Source organism: Muscardinus avellanarius (assembly GCF_963383645.1).
Source record: "Muscardinus avellanarius genome assembly, chromosome: 13".
NCBI classification, from domain to species: Eukaryota; Metazoa; Chordata; class Mammalia; order Rodentia; family Gliridae; genus Muscardinus; species Muscardinus avellanarius.
Genome location: NC_137799.1, coordinates 4,817,579 through 4,840,019, shown reverse-complemented (window position 1 = coordinate 4,840,019; position 22,441 = coordinate 4,817,579). Strand labels below are relative to the sequence as shown.

Genomic DNA, 22,441 nt, shown 5'->3' with positions numbered 1-22,441 from the left:
TTATATTTCAACCTAGAGGTTAAAATGTGTTCTGAAAACCACAAGAGGTGATAGAATCTTCACGGTAAGGCTAAAGACACTGACCTTGAAGATGTAAATGCAAAGTTTTAATAAGCCTGTTTCACACACTATGAGAGTGGAAAACATTACACCTGTAATCCCAGTACTTGGGAGGCTGAGACATGAGGCTCACAGGTTAAAGCCAGCCTAGCAATTTAGTGAAACTCTCAGCAACCTAGCAAGGCCTTGTTTCCAAATAAAAAAATTTAAAACTGTGCTAGGGTATGTGTATTTTGGAGGTAGAATGCCCCTGGGTTCAATCCCTAGTAAAACACACAGACACACACACAGACACACACACAGACACACAGACACACACACACACACACACTCATCTGCTTCCAGAAAAAAACTGACCCATTCTACAAAATGACGTGAGTTTATATATTCTGACATGAAGGGGTGGTCCCTGATCTATTTACTGGCTGAAAAAAACCCTCACAAAATGATTGCACAGCCTTTAAAAGCCCCAAACTCTACATATAAACATGTGCACACACACAAACCTTCTAACCCAGTGTGCCCTATGTAGCAACTTACTTGCTGCCTGTCATCTACACCAGCAGCTCCGTGAGGGAATGGGTCCTGTACTCTTCACTATCTTAATACGCTGCCACTTAATCGATATATAACAAAAATGAGCGAAGGACCCACAAACTACCCAGCAAAATCTGTTCAAACACTAAACTGTTTACAGTAAATTAGGTGGCTAAAAGGCCATGTTGAGAAAATAAACTATTTTTAAATTTTCCTTAGTAAGTCTTTTATTTGTACAATACTATAATGAATAAATTTTTGTCATTTCTACTTAATTTGTTTGTTGTGATACTAGAGACACAGGGGCATTTTATCTCTGAGCTATACCCCAGTCCTTTCATATCTTTATTTTGTTTTTTCTTTTTGGTGGTACTGGAGGTGGAACCCAGAGGCTTTCTACCTCCAGGCTATACTCCCAGACCTATTTTATATTTTATTTGGAAACAGGGTCTCACTAAATTGCTGAGAGCCTAAGTAGCTGAGGCTGGCTTCAAACCTGTGCGATCCTCCTGTCTCAGCCTCCCAAGGGCAGGGATTACAAGCGTGAGCCACCACCCCTGGCTTCTTATCTTTATTTTGAAACAAAGTCTTACTAAGTTACCTCGCACTGGCCTCCAACTGTGACCATGCTGTGTCAACCTCCCAGACACTGGGATTACAGTGTGTATCACCAGGCCGGCTCATTTTTGTTGTTTTTTAATCAAGCATCAGAGTAAACAACAAAGTGCAAGTCTACTGAAAAATTCCTTTTCACTACACAGTGAAGCCCTTCTAGCAGTGGACTGAGTAACTTTTTGAAATATCAAAGTTTGGGTTTTTTTTTTTTTTTTTTTTTTTTGCGGGTCTGGGGATGGAACCCAGGGGCATTCGACCTCCGAGCTACACCCCCTGCCCTATTTTTTATTCTTTATTTTGAAACTGAGTCTCACTGAGTTGCAGAGCCTCACTACATAGCTGAGGCTGTCCGCAAACCGTGATCCTCCGGTCTCAGCCTCCCGAATGCTGGGATTACAAGCGTGCGCCACCACGCCCGGCTAAATATCACACTGTTTAAAGAACTGCAGCAGCCATCCTCTCCATGAACAAGGACCCACAGCAGTTCTGGGCTCCACCCTAGCGTAGCCATGCACCTATGCTCAGATGTCACACACAAGAATGCACTATCATTCTGAGTAATTCTGAAATAAAACACATATGTGCATTCCATACTTGAACAGAAATGCTCTAAAAACAATCTGTTCTCTGGGTTTATGTCAGTACATTTGTATAAATTACATGTCAGTAAAAACCATAAATTTTATTAATTTTCAAAACCGCGGTCTAGGCCTATTCAGATTAACCCCAACCATCTCCTGGATCCTGATGTGCGTTTCTAGGAGACAGGTTTAGTAAGAGGGGATAAAGGGGGAATGCTGGGGGTGTAGCTCAGTGCTGGAGCACTTGCCTGGCACTGCAAGGCTGAGTTCCATCCCCAGCAAAGGAAGAATGGGACGGAGGGAGGGCGGGAGGGAGGGAAGGAGGGAGGGAGGGAAGGAAGGAGGGAGGGAGGAAAGAAAAAGACTAGACTATACTCTAGGTGCTTACCCTCCCACAGGCTGAGTTCACAATTAATTCCTTTTCTTTTCCTGTCACCTTCGCTTTCAAATGATATGAGGGGCACGTTTTCTTGTACTATAGAAGAAGGAATTCCAAAATTGGCTATTTACTCCAAAATAATCTCTCTTTATAATGTTTTTCTCAAATTTGTGCAACTTAAATATATATCAGGAGGTGGGGATTTTTTTCCCTGATATGTTCTGGTGTCTGTGTTACTAAAAGAAATCAGATAAAGCTCTTGAAATATCTGCACATGGCCTTTCCCACAGGGAAAGCCTGGCATATATAGAATATTAGGCTTCCAGTCTCTAGTGTTTATACTGCTCCTGCCACATACATATACACCTATCCATAAACAAGGAAGTGTTTGCAAAGGTTTTTACTTATTAAGATTCCAACAGAGGCAGGCGTGGTGGCACACGCCTGTAATCTAGTACTTGGGAGGCTGGGACAGGAGGATCACAGGTTCAAGGACAGCCTCAGCCAAGAGTAGAGACTCTCAGAAATAGTGAGACCCTATTAAAAAAATAAAATGGGTCTGAAGATGTAACATAGAGGTAAAGCAGATCGAACCCTTCGGTTCAATCCCTAGCCTCCTCCCCCCAACCACACACACCACAGACAAGGGACCTGGGGTATAGTTTGTAGACAGACCACCTGTGAGTTCAATCCCCAGTAAAACATACACATACAGTTACACACACATGGTTCAAGCAGAGCCAGGTGTGGTGGCACATACCTGTAATTCCGGTACTTAGGAGAGGCTGAAACAGGAGGATCACAGGTTTGAGGCCAGCCTCAGCAACTTAGCGACACCCTCAGCAACTCAGTGAGATGCTATTGCAAATAAAAGGGGTGGGGGTGGGGTAGGTTCAATCTCTAATACCCAAAACAAACAACAACAACAACAACAACAACAAAGACTCAACTAGTGCCTCCTCTCTTTCCTGTTATTCCCTACTACGTTTCCCTCCAAATAAAATCATATAAAAAAGAACTGTCCTCTGAAAACACAAGGAAGCTCCTTCAAACCTCAAGTGAAGAACGCACCATGGAAATGACCGTGGGAGGCAGCTGCTTGGGGTCGCCCACCAGGACGAGCTTGTTACAGCGGTGAATGAGCGGCGTGAGCGTCTCCACCTCACAGGACTGCCCGGCCTGCGTAGGGAGCAGAGAAGAGGCTCGGTCGTCACTAACATTCGGCTTACACAGCGCGCCACTTTGTTAAAGTTGTACCCGTTTAGAAAGTATCAAATTTCTCCTTATATACCACGTATCAGTAATAAGGATTCTTTTCATTAGAAAATAAGCCCTTTAAGCAAAATTAAAACGAAAGTCCGACAGTTTCTGCAGTCAGCCAGCCCCGGCGCCGCCAGCAGTAGGGAAGCAGCTGGCAAGCCGGAAGCGCGGCGCGGGCGAGCGCTCCGCCCCTGCTGGCACGGGCCGAAGAGCCTTTCTCCACTAACATTCCTTTGCAGCTTGTTCTCTACAGGCAGAGGTACCAGGTGTGGTTTGTGTTCCTCCCAATCTTTCTTCCTCGTTCTATTCTTTCATTCTGGTGAATACTTCTTTTATTTATTTCTAATGCTTCATTTCTTTTTGTCTTCTGACTGTGCATTCTTGCAGAGCAGGTGCCCAATAAATGTATGCTCAGTGAATGTAGACTAGAAAAATAGAATGTCAGCAGGAAAGGCTGCGGCCAAAGGCTCTGCAAAATTACAAGTAATTTTAAATAATCTATTTAAAAGATATAGGCAAATACACATAGGTCATATGAGGAATTCAAAGGCTAACAAAAAGCCAGGCATAGTGGTGCACGCCTGGAATTCCCTAGTACTTGGGAGGCTGACACAGGAATAGCGCAGGTTTATTTTATTTTTTTGTGGTACTGGGGGTGGAACCCAGGGGCTTTCTACCTCCAGGCTATACTCCCAGACCTATTTTCTATTTTATTTGGAAACAGGGTCTCTCTAAGTTGCTGAGAGCCTCACTAAGTAGCTGAGGCTGGCTTCGAACCTGTGCGCTCCTCCTGCCTCCGCCTCCCGAGCGCGGGGATGACAAGCGTGCAACAAGAGGTATTTTAAGTAGAAGCTAAAAAGTCACTCAGCAGAAATTTTGTTGGAAATAGTCAAGCTTTCTTAACACTGTAATTCCAATACTGAAAAAGCAATTGTAATTATGGTAGACCATTAGCAACGTATTTTAACATAAAAGAATACATACAGCCGAGTGTAGTGGCGCACACTTGTAATCCTACTACCCGGAAGGCTGAGACAGGAGGATCACAGGTTCATGGCCAGCCTCAGCTACTTAGTGAGGCCCTCTGCAACTTAGTGAGACCCTGTTTCCAAAAAAAAAGAATAAAAAATAGGGCTGGAGATGTAGCTCAGACGTAGAATGCCCCTGGTTCAATCACAAGTACCACACACACAAAAAAAAGGGTTGGGGTATAGCCTGGACATAGAATGCCTTTGGGTTCCATCCCCAGTACCACCACCAAACAAATCAGATGTGAAAGACCATTCATCAACATCTCAGCACCACAAGTCACCCAAGGCTCCTCCTAGTACTCAACAAAGCCGTCTGGCCAAATGCTCACTGACCTCATCAACAATGACACAACTGAAAGGGACACCCCCTTGCCCTCGGAAAGCGGACTCGAGAAGTAAACCGCCACTGGTGCTCAGAGTGCAGCAGATGATATGGGACTCCAAGATGATGATGCTCTGGGTTTTCTGTGGGCGTCCTTGTACCTGAGGGACAAAGACCAATCATACTCAGCTGTAAGCCAGCCCTTACCTATGACAGGTCTTATTTACTATAAAACAACACCCACCACTTATTATGTGATAGAAAATTTTAGGGAAAAACTTCAGATCTAGAAAACAGCAAAAATGTTCAAAACAATCAGAAATTACCCCCAAACAATACTGTCCTTTGTGGTCTAAGTATAAAACATGACTTAAGCATATTAAAAAATTTATTCAGTGTCTGATTTGAAGTACATTATAATACAGCTAAATGTATACAGGCTACACAGGAAGCAGAGATTAAGTAAGTCTACTGAGTTGTGAAGCGTTTATCTGAGTAAAACCAAGATTAGAACTAAGCTGGAATGCGCATTTTTCTCTCAGTTTTTAAGTATATACTATAATACTGTTCTTTATTTCTTTCTTTATTTATTTTGCAGTACAGGGGTTGGAACCTAGGTACATTCTATCTCCAAACTACACCCCCAGCACTATTTTTTATTTTGAAACAGGGTCTGAGTTGCAAAGGGCCTCACCAAGTAGCAGCTGAGGCTATCCTTGCAAAGAGATCCTCCTGTCTCCACCTCCCAAATGCTGGGATTACAAGTGTATGCCACCACACCCAGCTCTGTTCTTTATTTTATAAAAGCTAACACCAACAATAATAATATTATTCAGAATAATATTCTATCCCTACAGTAAGAAATGCCACCTTGGTCTCTGTGATGGAAACATTGTGAATAACACCTCACAATGTATGCTAAACTCATTTAATGCTTGAATCCGAGATCAGATCCTCTTAATTCATGGTTCAGTTTGCCTGTCTCTGCTACTGAGAAAGAACAGCAGCGATTTTCTCTATACATTCAACCTGGACCTTCCAAGCATGTGGGTAAGTTTTGAAAAGAGGGCAGCAACTGTGGCTGGCCAAATGGTTCAGGAGTCCTGTCATGTCAGATACTTTTCCTTCTAGCTATCTAGAGCATAATCCACCAAGAACAATTTAATAGCCCACAGAAAAACAAATTTTATTCTTAATTTAGGAAGACTAATTTTGTGCTCAGTTTAAAATTTTAATAAAAAGCTTTCCCATGGTTTTTAGTTTAAATGAACAAAATGGAGCTGGATTAAATACAACTCTATCTCAACTCAAAACAGAGTGCTATCATCAACAGTTGCTGTTACCCCTCCTTAGGACCCTGCTCGATCTGATTAGGGCTCATTTGGAATATCCCATCACATACCTAACTCTGCCGAACTTCAAGTAGTCAAATTCTTTCGTGTGTGCTGGGGCGGGGGAGTACTGGGAATTGAACCCAGAGGCATTCTGCCTCTTAGCCACACACACACGCCCCCAGCCCTATTTTTATTCTTTATTTTGAAACAGGGTCTAAGTTTCAGAGGACCTCACGTCTGTAAACTTTGATCCTCCTGTCTCAGCCTCCCAAGTACTGAGATTACAACCATGCGCTACCACGCCTGGCCTCAAATTCTTATCTGATATTTTTAAAGAATAATGGTGAAGCCAGGCACGGTGGCGCATGCTTGTAATCCCAGCACTTGGGAGGCTGAGACAGGAGGATCGCGTAGGTCAAAGCCAGCCTCAGCAACTCAATGAGACCCTGTTTCCAAATAAAATAGAAAAACAGGTCTGGGAGTGTAGCTCGAAGGTAGAAAGCCTCTGGGTTCCATCCCCAGCACCACAAGAAAAAAAAAAAAAAACTGGGGAAAAGCTATATAGTCCACTTTCTGCATCTGTGGGTTTCACATCTTTAAAGTTGACTAATTTCAGAATGAAAATGTTTGGGGGAAAAAATGCATCTGTACTAAACAATGTACAGATTTTTTTGTCTTTCCCTAAACAATACAGTGTGATAACTATTTACATAGTATTTGTGTTACATAAGGCGTTATAAATAACCCAGAGATGACTTAATGTATTTGAAGGTATGTACAGGCATATGCAAAAAGCACCCTTGGATTTTGGTATCAGTGTGTGAGTGTGTATTGGACGGTGGCAGAACCAATCCCTTGAGGATGTGAGGGGCAACTGTACATCCTAAAGACTCAAAAAACAAGTAGGAAGAGTATATGCTTTAAGCCAAAATTAGTAATATTTTTAAAAAGGCTTTATTTTCTTATGCCAAGTCCTGTCTGTCACTACTTCTATTCAGACTGGAACCCTGGAGGCCTATAGCTTTCACTCTTTCTAAAATGTATGTGTGCTTTAATTTTTTATTTCGTGGACTTGGGGATAGAATCCAGGGGCTTTTTACCTCCAGGCCACACTCCCAGACCTACTTAACATTATTTGGAATCATTAAGTTGCTGAGAGCCTCACTAAACTGCTGAGGCTGGCTTTGAACCTGCGTGATCCTCCTGTCTCAGGCTCCCAGGTACTGGGATTACAAGCGTGCGCCATCACGCCCAGCTCCTTCTTTTTTCTAATAGAGAAAACAGGTGCAAATGTATAGTTTCATAAACTATTTCATGAATATAACTTCATGAGCTATATTCATAATTGTTCATTATGTATTCATAGATTTTTTTTGGCAATGGATGTGGAAGAGATTATACTATCACATTATAAGAGAAATTTCTCATATTTACCCAGACCTAAAAAGTGAAAAAAATAACTTATCACTTCTTTTTTAGAAATTTCAGATTATGATAAGAATTCATTTTTAGGTTAAAGGAAAAAATACAAACATAATTATACAATTTCCCCCATTTTTGTAGGACTTTGCAATTTTATACAACAAACATTTTTTTGGGTGGCGGGTGCAGTACCAGAATCAAAGCGAGGGCTTCACACACTCTAGGCAAGCTCCATCCCCAACTCCCAGGATAAACACTTGTAGAAATCAAACTGACAAGAGTCACTGTCTGTACTATTTTATAGATTAAGAAAATGCCACAGGTGAACTACTTACCTCTTTAATTTTAGAAGCAAGTTCTTGCCTTTCTTTTGAAACTTTGGCAATGTTTTCATCTAATTCTTGCCTCTGGAAAAAGTTAGAATGCCATCATTAAAATTAAAATAAGCACATCAGAATGCTTTCCAATGTACTTTTTCACATATCAAAGTGAGCATAAAAGTATTTCAAGTGAGCACGGTGGTGCATATCTGTAATCCCAATACTAAGGAGGCCGAGACAGGAGGATTGCAGGTTGGGGGCCAGCCTCAGGAACCTTGTGAGGCCTTCCACAACCTAATAAGACCTTGTTTCCAAATTTAAAAAAAATAAATAAAGTAAGGCTAGAGGTATAGCTCAGAGGTAGAATGCCCCGGTTCTATCCCTAGTACTACAGAAATAAAATAAAATAAAATAAAATAGAAAAGTTTTACCAATGACAAACTTAAACCAGCTAGTTTTCTCTTGGCCAGTTACGTCCTGATGCATTTCCCGTTGCTGTGAGAGATGGAGCTATGTCCAGGGTGTTACATGCATGCTATCAATCTGCTTGGCATTCAAACCTTTGGGGCATCATCCCTCCACTCCTTTCTAGGCGGTTCAAATGAGATTGTCAGTCATACCCAACCTTTCCTCCAGCCACAGTGATGTGCACACAATACTGGCTGGCAAATCACAGCACCCATTCATTCCCTTAATTACACTATTACACCTGTTTGTCTACTCAGGGACTTCCTTGTCACTGTTGCCTGGATGGTGGGAGAGAGACCTTCTCTGTGGTTTCTAACCTTGGATGGTAAACCCCAGAGAATGCTGGCACTTGTCTTCTCCTAGAGAAGAAATTGGTGACAAAAATAAATCAAGGTTTGGGGAAATGATATAGTTTGAGCCTCTGAATTCACCCATTTTGAAGCTAACCCACTACTGGATCTCTCAGGTGTATGAGGCTAATAAAGTCTCTTTGTAGTTAACCAAAGTCCCTTTGTATTTAACCTAATTTGAGCTAATTCAACACACACTCTGCTTTTGCAAGTGAAGTCTTTTTTTTGTGTGTGTGGTACTGGGGTTCCTGGAAACCCTTCTACATCCGGGCTACACTCCCAGACCTATTTTCAATACTTTTAAAATTTGGAAACAGGGTCTCTTAAGCCAGTGTGGCTGGCTTTGAACCTGCACAATCCTCCTGTCTCCGCCTCCCAAGCGCGGGAATTATAAGCATGCGCCACCACGCCCGGCAAGTGAAGTCTTTTTGACTCAACACATTTACTTGTCCGTGTATTATCTACAGTGGATTTCCCACTGTAACATAGCCAAGTAGTTGCAACACATACCTTAAGCCCACAACACTTTTTCTTTTTTTTTTTTTTGCGGGTCTTGGGATCAAACCCGGGGGCATTCGACTTCTGAGCTACACCCCCTGCCCTATTTTTTATCCTTTATTTTGAAACAGGGTCTCACTAAGTTGCGGAGGACCTAAGTACCTGAGGCTGTCCGCGAACCGTGATCCTCCTGTCTCAGCCTCCCGAATGCTGGGATTACAAGCGTGCAACACCATGCCTGGCACCCACAACGCTTTTCTGTTAAGAAAACATTTGCTAACCCCTGATGAAATACCACATTCAATATACATTCCTCCCCAAAAATGAGACCAATACCAGGAACATTCTACCATTGACCTATACCCCCAGCCCTTTTTCTTTGGGGAGGGGGGTAATGGGGATTGAATCTACCTTCTGAGCATCTCATCTCAGAAATATACCCAAGCCCTATTTTATTTTTAATTTGAAACAACCTGCGATCCTCCTGTCTCATCCTCCCAAGCAGTGACATCACAGGTGTGCACCACCATACCCCACCCCCTTTTCAGTTTTGAGACAGGGCCTTGTTAAGTTGTCAAGATCGCCTCAAACTTGCAGCCCTCCTCCTTCAGCTTCTTAAATAGCTGGGATGACAGGCATATGCCCCTGTGCCCAACTAGTCTGTTTCTATATATGAATCACGCTATTCCGCAACAGAAGAATGACATCAAATAGTCGTCTACCTTTGGGTACCCATTATAAGTTAAAACTCTATGTAAGCAAATGCTTAGATACCTGTATTTCCCGTCCACCTCGGCATAGAGCTCGCTGCCGTGAAAGCTCATCAAGCCGATGATCTAGATACTCCTTTTTTCTATGCATCTCCTGAACATGAGAAGGTAAGTCTTTTTCTAATAAAAAGAAAAGAAAATTATATGCAATTTCTAACACACACCCACACACACACACACACGCACGGACGCACGTGCGCGCGCACGTGCGCAACCATGAAAAGAAAATCTAGTTCCCAAAGTTGGACTATTTCTTTTTCTTTTTTTGGTGGTACTGGGGGTTGAACCCAGGGGCATTCTACCTCTGAGCTAACATCCCAGTCCTATTTTTTTATTCTTTGTTTTGAAACAGGGTCTCACTAAGCTGTGGAGGGCCTCACTAAGTAGCTGTGGCTGTGGCAAACCTATAATCCTCCTGTTTCAGCCTTCTAACTACTGGAATTACAAGTGTGTGCCACCATGCGCGGCTAAGTTGGACTATTTCTAAGGTCTCCAAATAACTTTAAGTTCCCAATTACTTTTTATCACACAAAGAGACATAGAAGACACTGCTATGGACCACGTTTGGTTAGCACTTACTCATCCTGTGGTTGACTTGGCTGTCCAAACTGAACTTCAGAACCTCATTATTAATAGATTTTTCAGGACCCAGGCGTACTAAATTGATATCTCCACAGTTTCCTGTTGATAAAAATAACAGTTAAGAATTTGTGTGTGTATGTAGTACTAGGAATGGAACCCAGGGGCATTTGACCTCCGAGCTATACCCCCTGCCCTATTTTTTATTCTTTATTTTGAAACAGGGTCAAACTAATTTCTGGAGGGCCTAAGTAGTTGAGGCTCTCTGCAAACCACGATCCTCCAGTATCAGCCTCCCAAATGCTGAGATTACAAGTATACGCCACCACCTCTGCTCAGTTAAAAAATTTTTTTTTTTTTTTTTTTTGTGGTACTGGGGTTCTGGAAACCGTTCTACCTCCGGGCTACACTCCCAGACCTATATATATATTTTTTAATACTTTTCTAATTTGGAAACAGGGTCTCTTAAGCCAGCACGGCTGGCTTTGAACCTGTGCGATCCTCCTGTCTCCACCTCCCAAGCGCGGGGATTACAAGTGTGTGCCACCATGCCACCATGCATCAGTTAAAGATTTAATAAGGATAATGCCAACAAATTCTGTCTCCATAAATAGTACCTATTTCTAAGAAAATGTTGCAATCAGAGAAAAGGATTAACATGATCAATGAGATACAAGGAACCGCACTAGAGACTTAGTCAATTAATATGCATTATTTCAGATATTCTTTATAACAATCCCATAGAGCAAGTCCTTATCATTTCTATCATACAAACTAGCAAAGTTACACAAACAGTATGCTGCAGAGTTAAAATTCATGCTATTCAAGGTATGTTCTATGTAATACTCCATGGCAAAATAGACTTGGGGAATGTTAAAATAAAGCAGGGTAAGGATTTTCATGTACTAATACATCTGAGTTATCAAAATGGAATCTGAGAGCTGGGTGTGGTGGTGCAAGAGTGTAATCTCAGTACTTGGGAAGCTGAAACAGGAGGATTGCAGGTTTGAGGCCAGTCTCAGCAAGTAGTGAGACTATCAATGTAGTAAAACTGTTTCAAAATAAAAATAGGGCTGGGGGTATAGCTCAGAGATAGAATGTCCCTGTGCTCAATCTCAAATTTCACACAGACACACACACACAGACAAAAAAAAAAAAAAAAAAAAAAATCTTACTATCAAAACCTTTTTTGCAGCTGAGCTCAGCACACGCTGCAGGGATTCAGAGTGGAAATCAAAACCAAGAAGAAATACGCCAGCCTCACGGCCGAGGGCGTAGCAGCGATGCCATATTGCCACCGGCGGCAGCAGCAGAGAATTCACCGAATCCAGTACAGCTACATCTGCATACTCAAGAACAGTGAGTCAAATTGCGGGCCACAGAGGAGAAATCCCAGTACTGTACTCCCTGGGACTTGACCCAGTGGGGGAGTGGCGGTGGCAGAGATATCACACCATAGGAGAACGGGCAACCTGGCACCCCCCACAGTCTAAAGCAGCCTCTATCGACTCTCTGGGTGGGAGACTCTGTGATACAACCCAGTAAAGGAGTAGTGGGGTCTGAGATACTACAGACTCGAGATCCAGAGCACCTTAAGTGAAGTCATAGTGACCCAGGGAAGAACCCAGAGAAGGCACAAACTTCCGAAATCATGGGAAAGAGGAATAATACTGGAGCAATGAATGCCCACAACCCCACAACATCAGAACCTGATAAAACAGAAAATCAGAGATTTCTAGAAGATCAAATCAGGAAAATAACTAGAAATAATAGAGATGCTTCGAAAAGAACTCAGAGAGAGCCAAAAAGAGATAAAGGATGCAATTAATGAAGTAAAGCCCTCAATTCAAAGCACAAACAACCGATTAGACCACATGGAGAACAAAATCTCGCTCTTAGAAGATGATCATTCCAAAAATGAACGCATAGTTTCTAATCTAGGAAAAAATATCCGACAGCAGGAATCTGATATTTAAGAAATATGGGCCCATTTTAAGAGAGCTAACCTAAGAATAATTGGAATAGAGGAGGGAAAAGAAAGTGAAACCAAAGGGATCAACAATCTCTTCAAGGAAGTAATAGAAAATTTTCCAAACACAGAGCAAGAGGTTGATACACAGGTCCAGGAAATTTATAGAACTCCCTTTAGACATGATCGGAGAAGAGGATCCCCACGCCACATAATTGTCAAAATGACCAATGTGGAAGCCAAGCAGAGAATCTTAAAGGCAACAAAAACAAAGGGCCAAGTGACATTCAGAGGCAAAACAATTAGAATCACTCCAGACTTCCCAAACCAAGTCATGAGAGCCAGAAGGGCTTGGAGTAACATATTCCAAACTCTGAAAGAAAACAACTTCCAGCCAAAAATTTCCTACCCAGCAAAACTTTCTATCAAATTAGATGGAGAAATAAGAAGCTTCCACGACAAACAGAAACTGAAGGAATTTATGTCTTCAAAACCAGCACTAGAGAAAATACTCAAAGAGATTAACTACAAAGAAGAAATAGGTAACACACACCAGAACCAGAGAAACAAGAGTTTCCATCCAACAGACAACTAAGACTGATTATCTGTGGAGATTCATTATTTATGTTAGTCTTTTACCTATCTCTAAATGGTATTGTTTGCCTTTATTGTTAATTTTTAGGATTTCTAGTTGGAATATTAATATACCTTCAGATATAGCATTTGGAAATATTTTATCCCATTCTATTAGTAACTGTACATTGTCTTTGGATATACAATATTTTTTTTTTATTTTTTAGGGAGTTTGTATACTCTTCTGTTGCCTGTGCCATTGAAATCATACCCAAGAAATCACTGCCAATTTCTTTCTTTTTTTACATTTTTAATTGGAAACAGGGTCTCCTAAGCCAGCGCGCGCAGCTAGCTTCGAACCTGCGCGATCCTCCTGTCTCTGCCTCCCAAGCGCGGGGATTACAAGCGTGTGCCACCACGCCCGGCTTACTGCCAATTTCAATGTTGTGAGGTTTTATGACCCAGATTTTCTCCTAAAAGTTTATAGTCTTAAGATTTATATTTAGGTCTTTTATCTATTTTGAGTTAATATTTGTATATGGGATTAGGTAAGGGTCCAACTTTATTCTTTTCCATGTAATTATTATGTTTCAACAATATTTAGTTAAAAGATTATTATTTCCACCACCAAATGTTCGTGGAAACCTTGTCAAAAAAAACTTGACAATATAGGGAAGAATTTAGCTCTAGGCTTTTATTTAACTCCAATGGTTTATATATCTGCCTTTAGAATATTACTACACTGTTTCAATTATTGTAGCTTTATATGGTTTGAAATCAGAAAATATAAATCTTTTAGCTTTGTTCTTTTTCAAGATCGTTTTGGGTATCTAGAGTCCATTTTCAATATTAGGATAGATTTTTTTTTCTGAAAAATAAATATATAAATATATGATAGTTTCACCTAAAAAAAAAATATATTCTCTGGTAAGAAAGAAACAAAAAGAAATATTGAAATGTTATCTTTAAGTCATCAAAAGCTTGGTATCAGACAAATGAAACTGTTATGTGAGATTATCATTTTTAATTTTGGATAAATTGCTATAATAGTAGATGTCAGCCACTAAGCCAAGCATGGGAGGGAGGGATGGGGAGAGAATGGGGTGGGGTTCGGGTGGGGGCTGACTGGGCGATGTGTGCATGTATGTCTACAAAAGTTTGTATCCCACTATGATGTATGGATACAGTGCACCAATAAAATAAAAAAAATTAAAAAAAAAAAACCTTTTTTGCAGAATCCTCAGAGTAAAGATGTGTGTGTGTTACTGGGGATCTGACCTAGAGGCATTTATCTACAACTCTGAGCTACACCCCAGCCCCATTTTATTTCTTATTTAGAAACAGGTCTCACTAGGCTGATGAGTCTCACTACTTGCTGGGAATGCCCTCAAACCTGTGATCCTCCTGACACAAGACTCCCAAGTACTGGGATTACAAGCATGTGCCACCATGCTCAGCTTCAGAATTAAGTTTTGAAACTATGCCCCACATTGCATGGCTACTCTAGAATCTAAGGGACAAATGAAACTGTAAACATAGTTAACCTGCCTATTACTAAGTAATTTTTGTCTCAACTTACATTTTGTTATTTAATTTAAAACTTTCTGACTCTATCACTGGGATAAGTTACAGCAATCCTACAGAGTTCATCAGCAATCTGCCCTGCTCTGAGATAGCAAACTAATACCTGCTCACTGACTATCCTATCTCCTTTCACTGAGTGTTGAGCCCCATGAGAAATGGGTTTGGTTTGGTCACTGCCTACACTGTGGCCAGCACACAGCAAGTATAAATTGAATGAATGGCTTATTTACACAGTAATCTACAGGATATTTTGACTCTAGTTCAATTTTCTGTCATCTTCTCTGACCAACTTTTAGTTGAAGGTTTTGTTTTTGTTTTTTGTTCTGGGGATTGAACCCAGGCTGGCTGTGAACCTGGGATCCTCCTGTCTCGGCCTCCCAAGTACTGGGAATACAGCCATGCACCACCACACCCAGCTTACTTTTTTTTTTTTTTTTTTGGCAGTACTGGAGATGGACCCCAGGGGAATTTCTACCTCTGAGCTACATCCCCTGCCCTACTTTTCAACCCTCCTGTCTCAGCCTCCCAAGTCCTGAGATCACAGGCTGCGCCATCAAGCTCAAGTGACTTGAAGGTTTAAAACGGCTTGCTTCACTGTCTGCAGCAGGAAGGTGGGTGAGATTATCTGGAGGCTCATTCCCTCTATCCAGCAAAGTCCAAGCATTTTCATAGATACCCTTCACATGATACGGCAAGGGGTGCTTAGAATCTAGGTAGCTAGATATTTGCTTTACCTTTTGTTTTTAGTCAAGGATTGAGTCCAGGGACATTCTACCTCCAAGCTACCACCTCAGCCCTGTTTTTAAAAATTATTTTTAATTTGGCAACAGGGTCTCACGAAGCCACTAAGGCCTGCTTCAAGCCTGCTGTAGCCTCCTAAATTCTGGGATTACATGCACACACTACCATGCCTGCCTGTTCTGCTATTTTAAAAAGAACATTAATGAAGTATAATTTATGGTAATATACAGATATTTAAAAATCATTCTTCAAACTAGACAAATGTCTCCTTTGCCAAAACTACCATTCCAATAAAAATTTCTATAATGTAGGCATAGATTTTAATGCCTATCAGAAAGCAAAGGGGTGAGATAAAAAAAAAAAAAACTCATCTTCTCTGAAACTTTCCAATCACAGATCTGTGCCACATGTGAATTTGAACAATAAAATACATAACACAGGGAATGATAATGGGGACCCAACCCTACATACATTTGAGCTATTGAAAAATGAGAGTGAGTTGGGTGTTGTGGTGCACATTTATAATGCCCGTACTTGGGAGGCTGAGACAGGAGGACTGCAGGTTCACAGCCAGCTGCAGCAACTTAGCGAGTCACCCAGCAACTCGGTGAGACCCTGTTTCCAAATAAAATTAAAATAAGGCTAGGAGCTGCTGGGCATGGTGGTGCATGCTTGTAATCTCAGCTATCTGGAGGCTGAGACAGGAGGATTATGGTTCACAGACAGCCTCACCTACTTAGTGAGACCCTTTGCAACTCAGTAAGACCCTGTTTCAAAAATAAAAAGACGAAAAAAAAAATTGAGCTGGGGGTGTAGCTTGGAGGTAGAATGCCCCTGGGTTCCATTCCCAGTACTGCAAATAAATAAATAAACAAACAAATAAATAAATAAGGCTCGGAGTATAGCTTAGAGGTATAAGGCCCATGGGTTCCATTCCCAGTACCACAAAAAAAAGAAATAAATAAAGAAAGAAAGAAAGACCAGATTTATACCAATATATAAAAGCAAAAGAAAATTTTCTTTCTTTTTTTTTTTTTTTGGCAGGTCTAGGAATGGAACCCAGGGGCATTCGACCTCTGAGCTGCAACCCCTGCCCTATTTTTTATTCTTTGAGACAGGGTCTCACAAGTTGCAGAGGGCCTCACTAAGTAGCTGAGGCTGTCCAGGAACCGCGATCCTCTAGTCTCTGCCTCCCGAATGCTGGGATTACAAGCATGTGCCACCACACCTGGCTCAGAAATTTTTCTTGGAAAATAAGAATTAACAAGACTAGTCAAAATCAGAAAACTTGACTAGACCTATAATCAATGAAGACATTTTAAATAATGCAAAAAACCCATTCTATCAAAAAATATAACACTAATAGCAAAACAGATAATCTCATACATTGCAACGAATAAACAAACATTTCTCAATTCATTTATTAAAGTCTACATAACTTTAGTATTCAAAAAAAGGATATATTGACAAAGAAAAATGACAAGCTGGCCTTGTTTATGAACAACTACACACCTATAATCCAATATACTTGGGAGGCCGAGATAGGAGAATTGCAGGTTTAAGGCCAGCATACAATAAATTAATAAAGACTGTTTTCTTTTTTGCGGGTCTGGGGATGAAACCCAGGGGCATTTGACCTCCGAGCTACACCCCCTGCCCTATTTTTTTATTCTTTATTTTGAAACCGGGTCTCACTGAGTTGCAGAGGGCCTCACTAAGTAGCTGAGGCTGTCTGCGAACCACGATCCTCCAGGTCTCAGCCTCCCGAATGCTGGGATTACAAGCGTGCGCCACCACGCCCAGCTATAAAGACTTTTCAAAAAAAAAAATAAAAATAGCTGCAGATGTAGCTCAGAGGTAGAGCACTCCTGGGTTCAATCCTCAGGACCATGCCAAAAAATTGCAAACAAAAAATAAATTACAAAGTTGTAAAATATTAGCAATCAAGAAATGTGCTAAAAAATAATAATGTATGACATATTGATTCTATTCTAGAAATAAAATTTTTTTTTTTTTTTTTTTTGCAGTACTGGGGACAAACTCCAGAGGCATTCTATCTCCGAGCTACAGCCCCAGCCCTATTTTTTGGTCGTTTTTAAACTTTTGAGACAGGGTCTCACTGAGTTGCAAAAGACTTCACTAAGTAGCTAAGGTTGTCTGCAAACCATGATCCTCCAGTCTCCGTCTCCCAAATGCTGGGATTACAAGCGTGCACCACCACGCCTGGCTGGAATCAAAGAAATTTAACATTAGAAACACATAATTTATCATATTTTGTTTTGCTGTAGTGGGGATTGAACCTAGGGGCATTCTACCTCTGAGATCCACCTACAACCAACCAACCAACCAACTTTATTTATTTATTGTGTTACTGAGGACTGAATCTATGGGTATTCTACCACTGAGGCACACCTCCAGCCCTATTTTATTTAGTAACAGAGTCTTGATAGGTTGATGAAGAGTCTCACCATGTGCCGAGGCTGTCCTGGAACCTGTTTTCTTCCTGTCTCAGCTCCCAAGTACTGGGATTACTTCATGTGCCACCAAACCCAGCCACCTTTTTAAATTTTTATTTTAAAACAGGGTCTCACCCAGTTGTAGAGGACCTCACTAAGTTGCTAAGGCTGCTTCTACATGAGATCCTTCTGTCTCAGCCTCCTAAGCACAGAGATTACAGGCATGCACTACCCATGTCAGGCATAAAATACCATATTAGCATATTAAAGAAAAAAATATTTTTTAAAATGCAAAAAAAAGATAGGCAAAGAAATTCAATGTCCATTCATGATAAAAACTCTGAGAAGGAAGCTCTTTAACCTGCTAAAAAAATAATATACATGAAACTCAGAAACAAACAAAAAAATCACACCTAGGACCACTGCAAGTAATAATAATTTTTTTTTTTTTTTTTTTTTTTTTTTTTGGTGGTACTGGGGTTCCTGGAAGCCCTTCTACCTCTGGTATACACTCCCACGGGCTACACTCCCAGACCTATTTTTTAACATTTTTATGTAGAAACAGAGTCTCTTAAGCCAGCGAGGCTGGCTCCGAACCAGCGCGATCCTCCTGTCTCCGCCTCCCAAGTGCGGGGATTACAAGCGTGCGCCACCACGCCCGGCGTAATAATAGTTTTTAAAAAGTGTAAAAAAAAAAAGAGCCAGGCATGGTGGCGCATGCTTGTAATCCCAGCATTTGGGTAGCTGAGATGGGAGGATCGTGGTTTGCAACTAGCCTCAATAACTTACCTACACCCTGTTTTGAAATAAAGAATAAAAACTAGTGCTAAGGTATAGCTCGGAGGTAGAATGCTCCTGGATTCCATCCCCAGTACCCCCCCCCCAAATCTCTCTCTTTACTCACAAATTACCATTGGTTCTCTAGTAAGAATAAAAAATCCAACCTAGACACCTCGCTTGGTTCATCCTAATCTTGGCACCGCTGTGTCTGAACAACAAACATGAAACTTCTATCATATTTAAGCCACTGTATTTAGAATATTATTTCAACTCAATCTCATAGTAACTGCTAAAAAGGCTGTGCTAGGTATCCTCAAGGAAAATAAAACTGGTGAGAAAAACAAGACATTTTATTGCTTGGAAAAGCAGTATGATATAAAGTACTACATTCAAATTTAGTGGTATAAAAGTAAAAATAATTTTACATCATTCAAGTATACTGAACCACCTGTGTAAGAAGATTCCAGTGAAAAGTTACACACCTACAAACTCCAGTCCCCACCCCGCTCTGGCAGTCACTCGTACATAGATTATTCTGAAGATTACTCACACACAGTAAGCACTTAGTAAGCATAAAAATCCCTCCAAGGCAGGTGTGGTGGCGCACGCTTGTCATCCCAGCATTCAGGAGGCTGAGACAGGAGAATCGAGGTTTGCGGACAGCCTCAGCTACTTTTAGTAAGGCCTTTTACAATTCAGTGAGACCCTGTTTCAAAATAAAAAATAAAAATAGGGCTGGGTGTAGTTGGAGGTAGAATGCCCCTGGGATCCATCCCTAGGGAAAAAAAAAAAAAAAAAAAGTCCTCCTTCCCCTCAACGATGGAGGTGGAGGGCCCCTCTGATGTGTGAAAGCACACCACATTTCAGCCCCGTTCTAGAACTGACCACTTCATCCTCTAACTACCCACTGAAGTCCCTCACTTCATCTCACCGTTGAAACCTCAGTACTTGTCACAGAGTGAGGGAATGCTCAATAAAATATCTGCTAAACCAATCTATAAGCTCAAGGGGGCCACGGGCCCAGGACTAGCTTGCTCTGTCATTGAAAACTGTCAACACTAAATACTGAAAACAAAACACAACAACAAATAAATTTAAAACACCCCAGTGTCATACCCATAGGATTCTTCTTGTCTTTACACTTTTCTTTGAATTCGAGGATAATTTTTTTCATGAGTTCATCCACAGCTGCATTGGAAGGCGCACACACGAGGACCCGGTTCTGTTTGATTTTGGCATTGAAGTTTTCGTCTGAATGTCCCCTTCTCTGGTTCTAAAATTTGTCAGACACCAAACAAATACACACAAAAAATTCTGTGAGCTCTGTTAAATAGAGTTGTTTTCTACTTCCATGTATGTGTGAAAGTTCTCATTATAAACAGCTAAAAATAAATAAAAACACCTACATCTCACACTGATATAGTCACCCTGGCATACAATTTTATAACTGCTCTGAGTTCTACTTTAAATTTACTTATATTAATTAATATCCAGTCCAACCAAAAGAAGAATATTCAAGATGGTTTCCTAGCTTTAGATGTGACCTATAAAGAAGCCTGACAACCACCATTTCTCAATGCTGAGGACTTCACTGAAGATAGTGTTTTCTGATCTTTTAACTTCTTATAACCTTTCCTCCCGTTGCCACCTTATTCTCTGATACAGTTCTAAACAATATCAAAAACACGCACAATCCACTGCTGCAAGTAACAAAACACAACACGAAAATGAAGGGAATTCCAGAAGTGAACTCACGTGTCCAGCTAACAGTTGCAGTGTCCTCACTCATACTCACCTCTGTCAGTAAGCGGTACAAGAGGCCAACAATAGTTTTTGATTTTCCTGTTCCAGGTGGCCCATGAATCAGACAAATCTTGGCAACTGATGGGGACTGTTTCACCATGGCATACGCAGTTTCTATTGCTTTCTTTTGGTCTTCATTAAAATCTCTTAAGTAGGCAATCTATATAAAAAGACATTTGTGAGAATGAGTTATTTTTTCTATAGTGACATAAGACAGAAAGGTAATGGAAAACATGTTTGAATTTCTTCCACCAATCTGTGCTGCACAAAAACTTTGGTTATGTTTTTTTTTTTAAAATTTTTATTTAGAAACATGGTCTCTTAAGCCAGCGTGGCTGGCTTCGAACCTGCGTGATCCTCCTGCCTCTGCCTCCCAAGCGCAGGGATTACAAGCGTGTGCCACCACGCCTGGCTGGTTATGACTTTTAATCTAAGAACCACTTTCACCACTGAGAAGAAAAGTAATGAATTACTAATTAGTGTCTGTAGTCTTCAGCCCACTTACAAATAATAACAATTGTGTGTGTGTGTGTGTGTGTGTGTGTGTGTGTGTGTGTGTGTGTGTGTGTTTAATACTGGCCATTGAACCCAGGGGTATTCTACCCCACAGCTACAACCTCAGCCCTGTTTTTCATTTTGAAACATGACTTTGCTAAATTGCTGAGTCTGGCCTCAAACCTGCAATCCTCCTGGCTCAGCCTCCCAAGTATTGGGATTATAGGCATGGACTACCAAGTCCGGTTTGTGATTTTTACAAATATAAAAGTTTCATTTACTAATCTGTATTTTCCTTCTATTATTTTTCCATTTGATTCTCAAAACAGTAAAAATATTTCGTGACTATTTCTTTCCTAACACAATGCGATATAGTAAGGAGAACTAGAATTTATGAGATCGGTTTAAAGCTAGGTCACTCAGCTTACCTGGCAATAGCCTCGACTCATTAAGTCTGGGATTCTGTGCAAGGTGAAAACTGAGATATGCAAATGAAAGCCCTACCACACGGTGGGGTCCAAAAATACTAGCTTCCTTCTGCAATGCTGTGCTAATATCCTGAAATGTATATGCAGGTGTACACAAAATGACAACTTTGCACACAAAAAGGCAACTACTTCATCTTTGCATCTGCAACAAAATCAGTCAATTCTCCATCAATCATTCAAGTGCAAAACTAACTCGTCAAACCTGATACTCCTACTCCTGAATATTAGTCACCTAATAATAAACATTCAGGAAGGATGCTAACCTAACATGTTGATGGTGTTTTTCTAGCATACCTCTAACTCTTTATTGCCCTGTCCCTTTCCCCGAGGTCAACTGACTAGGCAATTATACACTTTGCAATATTAAAACCAAATGCTAAATACCACTGAAAACACACAGTAAATACATCTTGTCGTAGACAAAGAATATGTTGAGCTAAAAATAGGACGCTGGCATCACTGTGACTTTCCCTGGAATCGTACAATCAGTACTCACAATTCTCTCCGATGTTGTGGTTAGCAAATCTTTGGGACAGAAGTCCATAGGGTTTGGATTCAGAACAGCTCTGGCCAGTTGGTTCCGACCACTCAACAGAGACATGGCTTTCAACTTCCTTTGTGTAGTTACCAGAGAACTTATAACGACACATTTCATAAGTTCATTTAAATTGGCTGGCAAATATTCTTGAGTCTGAATGGAAAGGTAACACTCAGATTTCCCATTGCGTACTATTAGCAAGGAAGAAAAAGAGTATTTTAGTTACCAGTGAATAATCTAGTCCAACTGAAAAGGTATTCAGAATCAAGTATTTTATAACTTATGTTTTTGTATATTATTTAAATAATTCACTCAATAAAATTTTACAGACCACTTCCTAAAAACAAGGCAAAGTTCTCGTCTTCCAGAGACTTATTTTCTAAAAAACAGAGGCAGATACCAAATAAACACACCTTGCTTGTAAGTCCCACAGAGAAGTAAAAGAAAGTGGATGAGGCAGACAGGCTGGTCAGGGAGGGCTGTCCTGT

The 22,441-nt window shown here is 40.8% G+C and overlaps 1 protein-coding gene across 1 annotated transcript in view; it reads right to left on the bottom strand.

The window, feature by feature from the left end:
• SETX (senataxin) overlaps positions 1–22,441 on the bottom strand; it is a gene marked incomplete at both ends in the record, with an annotated part of 83,398 nt that overhangs the window by 16,415 nt on the left and 44,542 nt on the right. Inside the window, 10 exon segments of the mRNA XM_080708865.1 lie at positions 3,244–3,351; positions 4,797–4,946; positions 7,877–7,948; positions 8,631–8,666; positions 8,668–8,688; positions 9,952–10,067; positions 10,527–10,628; positions 19,746–19,902; positions 20,425–20,592; positions 21,912–22,144. Of these exon segments, the coding sequence (XP_080564991.1) occupies positions 3,244–3,351; positions 4,797–4,946; positions 7,877–7,948; positions 8,631–8,666; positions 8,668–8,688; positions 9,952–10,067; positions 10,527–10,628; positions 19,746–19,902; positions 20,425–20,592; positions 21,912–22,144 (1,163 nt within the window).